This window comes from Benincasa hispida, chromosome 7 (genome assembly GCF_027475165.1).
Source record: "Benincasa hispida cultivar pf3 chromosome 7, pf3_genome.v1.1, whole genome shotgun sequence".
Classification (NCBI taxonomy): domain Eukaryota; kingdom Viridiplantae; phylum Streptophyta; class Magnoliopsida; order Cucurbitales; family Cucurbitaceae; genus Benincasa; species Benincasa hispida.
The window spans coordinates 42,050,140-42,057,371 of record NC_143484.1 but is presented as its reverse complement, the minus strand read 5'-3'; the positions used below and the strand labels follow the sequence as shown (position 1 = coordinate 42,057,371).

Genomic DNA, 7,232 nt, shown 5'->3' with positions numbered 1-7,232 from the left:
AATTTAAATATATTTTTTGTCGATATTTTATCTATATTTTCATCCGCATTTTTGTGAAACGGAAGTCTCGACATTTCTATCGATATTAAAATTTTAAGTTTAGAATCAACTTTTTTTTAAAAAAAAATAAAATATAGAGAATTATATAGTCCACAAAAAATTTCCCACAAAAAAGGTGTGCTACATAACCCTAGGTCTATTATCCAAACTTTGAAACATTCAACATATGGACAACAACGTTGCCCATAAATTTATGGATATTCTAAGTGTCGCCGTTAATTATTTTATATATTATGTCGCCGCTAATTATTTATGTATTATAATTTAATATACCTTTTTTTTTTTTTCCTCTGAGAAAGTCGTGAAGCCAATAGATAATTAGTCAAGTTCAACAAAAAGATAACAAAACAATATCCCTGCAGATTAAGAAAAAACCTTTGGAAATTTTTTAATAAAAAAATTAGCCTATTTTTGTATTTATAAATTTGCTTATTTCAAATGATGACTTATTTTACAATTCAGTGCTTCAGAATCAACCGTCTATATATATTAAATAAAAATTGTGCAATTTTTAAAAAAAAATTAGCACCATTATTTCAAATTTGTTTAGAAGCTAAATATATATTTTAATTGTTAATATATATATATATATATATATATATATATGATTTTTTTAAAATTAGTCAATTTTATTGTCGGGTTTAAGATTCAAAACACGCTAATATGGATTATTAATTATATAATTTGGAGATTCTTTTAGTCTAGAAACAAGGTTGTAAACGTTCACGGAAACTTTTAGATATCAATTTTATGAAAATGTTAATAAAAATATTGATAAAATGTCAATTAGATAAATGATTTTAGAAAAATTATATAAAAGTATTTTACAATAATAAGTAGGTACGTATCTTTCTATTTTTAATTAAGTTTTATATTTATTATTATGTTAAAATACCATTTTAATCCAATGTAGGTTTCATTTCATTTTAATCTATGTACTGTTAATGGTCTAAATTTCTTACTTTTCTTTTAGTATTTTTTAAATGTATTCGTTGTACTTTCAATCAATGATTAATTTATGTCGAAGTTAATTAAATAATAACAGTAGTAGTAACTTTTATACGAAAAAAGGTATCATGTGAATATATTTTCAAACATAAATTAACAACTAGACTAAATTTCAGATTGATTGAAAGTATATAGATTAAAATGAAACAAAACCTAATGTATACGGACCAAAATAACATTATTATTAATATCAGGTATATATTATTAATATTTTTAGTTATATCTATTTATATATTCATCAAATTTTCTATTATATAATAGAAACGTTGATTCAATCATTATGTCTGTCAATAACGAATCTAAAAATATGATCTCAATTAAAAAAATGTTGACACGTGGATAAAAATTTAAAACCGTATTCTCGACTCGTCCAGCTCCAACAACCTTCTCGCCCCAAACATACATATAAACATTTTTTTTTGTCAAGTATAATGTTAAGTTTTCAAGTGTGCAAAAGATGTAGTCCATTTTATTTGCTAACTTGCTTGTCTCCCAAGTCCATACTCATTGTTAGTCCACCATTCCACCTCTGTCACCAAAGTATGCATCAATTGTCTTAATCAAGATCTTGTTAAATGAACATATTTTCAATTTTATGGGTAAATATGTCCAACTTATTAAATTAAAAACATGGGTATCACATCTTATATTATATGTATCTTAAAGTCAAGTTTACAATTTCAAATGTTTAATAGAATAATACTTTGATTAACAAGACGTATTCAAAGCCAGCTGAGATAATGTTAACATAAAGTATACTTCACCCGTTATGACATACTTTTGTTTAAATCATAAGTCTGAATCTTCATTTTACATCTATTTAACTTATGGAAAAATCAATCTATATATCAATTAAATTACCGATTGATCCAAAAGTTTAAACTCATGAATGAGTGTAAATTTAATGTTATATCATCTAACACTATATTTTATATATCAGTTAAATTACCAATTGATCCAAAAATTTAAACTCATGGATAAATGTAAATTTAAAGTTATATCATCTAATACTAAATTTTGAGAATTGTATCGATTAAAACTTCAAATTAACTGTTACATCTTTTTAAATCTTAAATATTTATTAATAACGCAATTTAAATTCTTCATGAGTAATTTATTATTATTTTAATTTAACTCCATTTAAAATCAACGCAGAATCATAAAAAAGAATTAATTTTCTAAAAAAAAATGCGAAAAAAAAGTATCATTTAACTTACCAATTCTTGCTAAATAAGTAAAAAAAAAAAAAAAAAAAAAACTACAAATATTAATGAAAAAAAAAAATACTTCTACCAAGTTGATTATATCATTTTTCTCTAATATTTTTGTCAATTCATGCATTATTTAAAAAACTCTTATATACGTAAAAAGTTGTGTAATAAATAAGAATGATTTAAAAATAGATTCCTAATTGAGATTTAAATTGGTTAACTTTAAAATTTTAATATACAACTATTAATTTGTGATTTTAGTTAATTTAAAGTTTAAAATTTTCCTCATTTTAATTGTCAAAGTTTGGTATAATTCATACTTTTCATCCAATTATATTTTAGTTAACAATGACAACATCCAAAGCAAGCATAACTCGCATACAGTGTGTTGACGGTTCAAATCCCCTATTTCTAATTATCCAAAAAGGAAAAGGAAAATTTGGCAACAAACAGATTAAATGGTGTTTACTTTTGAAATTAAGTCATTTTAGGAAAAATATGAAATATTTGATCACCACTCAGAATAACTTTTGAAATACTTGTAAGTTGTATTTTAAGAAGTTTTTATAAAAAAATTTGAAATTAAAATGACTTTTTTACAACAATTTTTCTTTAGTCAATTCAAAATATGGCCTAGATCTTTCAATTTTGAAATGATTATTGATAACTTATTCATCGAGTTAGGATGAGAAAATTTTTAGTAGTACGAACCTCCATTCATTACTTAGTCACAAAATTAACATTTAAGAATTATGTGAGATCTACGAAATAAATGATTAATAAATTAATAAATTATTTAAAAACATGTTAAATAATAAATGGGGATAATATGTAATACGGTAGTACTATATCTTTCTATAGTTTGGATAGAGTATTAAACTAAGAGCAATACTTAGGCTGCACCTAAGTAATATGCTTCCTATTTTTATACACACATCACAAATAATTTTTTATATTTTTAAAAAACAACTAAGTTTGATAAGGTGTTCCTAAGTTTAGCCCATGTTGTATCTGTTGGGATTCGTGTTCTAATTTTCCCGTAGTCTCGTTGTTTGTAATGATACACATTGTTTTAGGAATAAAATAACTGTTATTTCATTCTAGCATTTACTTATATCCAATAAACAAATCTTAATGGTTATCTTATGTAAATTTAAGCATGTATATGTGATATACAATTGGATCATGTGATAACCTAAATAGATCTGTCGTATAAGGATTAATGTGGAATACCCGATCTAGTGACACTACGGATACGACCCGCTTTGTAGAGGTTTGCAAGTGTTGTAAACTACTACAGATGGTAGATCCTGACCATTTATGTGGAGACGTGCGAGCAAGAGTGTCCTATACAAAGAGTTTGTATAAGACCGGATCATGAGATGACTAGACTCTGTATATAATGTCGTTGATACTGGAGACTTACATCTCACTTAAACGACCATAGGTGACACGACCTTAATCCTGAGTGTTTTAGAAACTCTCGTCTTTGAGGGTGGTTCTTTAATTAGTATGGGTGAGAGTGGCTAGATTGTCAACTCAACATGCCTACCTGTTTAGGAACTTGTCTGATTTGGGAGCTGGGACTCAATACACAAGATGAAATTCACACATTCCCCGAAATAGGAGTAAGTAGAGACTAGAGAGATTGCTTCCTTAAGAGCTGATTATGGGCTTGAACATAGTGGCTACCGCTTCTCTTTAGAAGAGAGGACCCAGTCATAGTAAGACTATGACTATGTTCATTAGAGGGATTGTTTAGCTCATCGCCATTCATCAACTCCATCCACAAAAACATTTAACAATTAAACACAAATGTAGAAACCCACAAAGATTGTAAAAGAAGTTCAAAACTAAATTGAAATTTGGAATATCTTTCCGCTGCTCATGGAAATCCTCGTGTTCGATTTCCTTCAGTATCTAAGTTTTGTTCCTTAAACTAAAATAAATAGGGTGTGTGTATGTATATATATGTGTCCCCAATACAGTAATACTTAGGTATATCTCGGAAATCACTCATCTTTGTACATCTATTTTCATTATTCACATAAAAAATATTAAAATATTTCAAAAAAAAAAAAAAAAGAAAAAGGCAAAATTTATCTATAAAAATTTATAATTGAATAATTTGATGGGATACACATAAACATGTCGGGATGCACAAACTATTTTTCTACCCTGTATTATAAAATAAGTATAAACATAACACCTTTGCAAAAAAAAAGTATAAACATAATGCAATGTTGAGTCAGTCAATGATATTAGTCTAAGAATGCTGGTTGAAATCACCTCCTCTTGTTCCTTCCTCCTCTATAAATCTCTTCTTCTCGCATAGCCATAGCCATCTCTCAGAGCTTTCTCTCTCCTCTTTCTCTCTCTAATCTTACAATCATCTCTCCCAATTTCAATTCCAATGATACTCTCAGAGCCCCCAAAGAGTAACACCACCACCAAATTAATGCACATCAAAGAATTCTTTGGCTTCTCCCACTCCTCTTCTTCAAAATCCCTCCACTCCTCTTCTTCCTTTCCCATCTCCGCCCACCGGAGACTCCCGCCGTCAAGCTATGACCCTTCCGAGTCGGCGGCCATGGAAGAGGCCATAATTAACTCCGAACCCATCATCACGAAATGGGACCCGGATTCTTCTGAGTTCAATAGAATCACCTTCCTCTTCCGCCATGGCAGAGCCGAATCCGGCGAGTTCATTGACTCCGTCAATAGCCTCCGACAGGCAATGGACTTTTTTATATCGGCAAATTCCACTTCATCCGTCCTTGTTATTGCTCAGAAGTTGATGCAGGCCGCTATGAGAAGATTGGAGAAGGAATTTTACCAGATTTTGAGTGAGAATCGCCAGAATCTAGACCCCGAATCCATCTCCAGCAGATCCTCTGACCGGTCGACGGCTGATGGGGAAACCGGTGGGGATTCCATTACCGAGTTCGATAGAGTTTCGGCTGATTTGAAATCGATTGCGGATTGTATGATTGATTCTGGGTATGGGAAAGAGTGTGTTAAAATCTATAAAGTAATCAGAAAATCGATTGTTGATGAAACTCTGTATCGCCTTGGAACAGAAAAATTCAAAATTTCGAGAATTCTGAAATGGAATTGGGATTCGCTCGAGCAAATAATCAAGAATTGGATGAATTCGGTTAATATCGCTGTGAATACACTGTTTCGTGGCGAGAGATTTCTCTGCAACCATGTTTTTTCGAGATCGGAAAGAATCAGAGAGTCCTGTTTTTCTGAAATCACAAAAGATGGTGCAATCACTTTGTTAAAATTCCCGGAACTGGTAGCAAAAGGGAAGAAAGATTCCGACAAAATCTTTATATTAATGGAGCTTTACGAAGCGAATTCCGACGTATTGCCGGAAATTGAAGTCATATTCGACTCTGTTTCAACATCCGACATTAAAACCCAAGCTCAAACGTCGATGACGAAACTCGCTGATTCAATCCGTGACATTCTTTCTGAATTTGAAATAACAATTCAAAAAGATTCATCCAAAAATCCAACCCCCGGCGGCGGAATCCACCCACTAACCCGATCAGCGATGAGCTACATCTCGTCTCTCGGCGACTACGCTAGCACCCTCTCCGACATCCTCACCGTCGAAAACTCTCCAATTCCGTCGTCGTACCTGGAGACCATCGCCGCCGACGACGCACTGTCGTCGCCAGTGGCAGCGCAACTCGGGTGGCTAATTCTAGTCCTCCTCTGTAAACTAGACACAAAAGCAGAGATGTACAGAGACGTATCATTATCATACTTATTCCTAGCGAACAATTTGAATTTCATTGTGAAGACGGCGGCGACGACGAATCTCAAAACACTAATCGGCGTCGAGTGGGTGGCGAATCACAGGAGTAAAGTGAAGGTGTATGCGGCGAATTATGAAGCGACGGCGTGGAACAGAGTGATGAAATCGTTGCCGGAGAGAGGGTCGGAGGAAGTGGGGTCGGCGGAGACGGCGGCGGAGGGGTTCAAGAGTTTCAATGCGGCGTTTGAAGAAGCGTATCGGAAGCAAACGTCGTGGAGAGTGGAGGATGGGAATTTGAGAGATGAATTGAAAATGTCGATAGCGAAGAAAGTTGTGCCGATTTACAGAGAATTTTACGAGGGGTGTCTTGAGAAAATGAATGTGAATGTGGGTGTTGTGAGATTTTCACCGGATGATTTGGGGAATTATTTGTCGGATTTGTTTCATGGAGTTTCTTCATCGGCAAGTTCCTCTTCTTCTTCTTCACGGTAATGCGTAAAGGGGAGGAAGAAAGTGATGAGGTGGCCTTACATGATACGTCCACGTGTCGAATTGTATAAAATTCAGATATTCTGAGCTGGATATGTTGATTTTTTTTAATACAAATTCAAAAATGAGCTTTTATTTACTATATTTGTCCCTATGATTTTGGTTGTTTGTAAATATGGTTCATAAGGTGTGAAGAGGGAGTTTCAATTTGATTCTTGGTTAAATTTGACAAATCATTATTGTGTCTACTATATTTAATTTAATACATGTGAGATTAATAATACCAAGAATGAAAATAAGCTGAAAATAATTTAAAAAATTTCTATCATTCCCATATTTAACTTCATTAGTTTATAATTTTTGACAAATTGTATTAATTATTATATATATTTACATTATTTTAACATATCACTAATAATGAATGGAGAGACTAAAATAAGTCTAGTCCAACCGACATAAATATATATGGACGACTAATAAATCTATGATTCGAATTTCTCACTTCCATTGTACTGAATGATGGAATCTTTCTCTCCCTCTCTCTTTTTCTCAATTTGCCACAAATGATTCATGGACCTCAATTCAACTATTGCTTGAGCTATGATTGGGCCTCAACTGTTACTTGTGCTTTGATTGGGTTTAACCAATCTAGAAAAAGATGGGTTGGGTTGAATCTTAATATTTAGACTCCGTTG

The 7,232-nt window shown here is 31.8% G+C and overlaps 1 protein-coding gene across 1 annotated transcript; it reads left to right on the top strand.

The window, feature by feature from the left end:
- The first annotated feature begins 4,434 nt into the window (after positions 1 to 4,434).
- EXO70H2 (exocyst subunit exo70 family protein H2) lies at positions 4,435 to 6,770 on the top strand. Its single transcript, XM_039036869.2, has one exon. The coding sequence runs from the start codon at positions 4,693 to 4,695 to the stop codon at positions 6,538 to 6,540; it is 1,848 nt and encodes a 615-aa protein (XP_038892797.1). The 5' UTR covers positions 4,435 to 4,692; the 3' UTR covers positions 6,541 to 6,770.
- Positions 6,771 to 7,232: the final 462 nt, after the last annotated feature.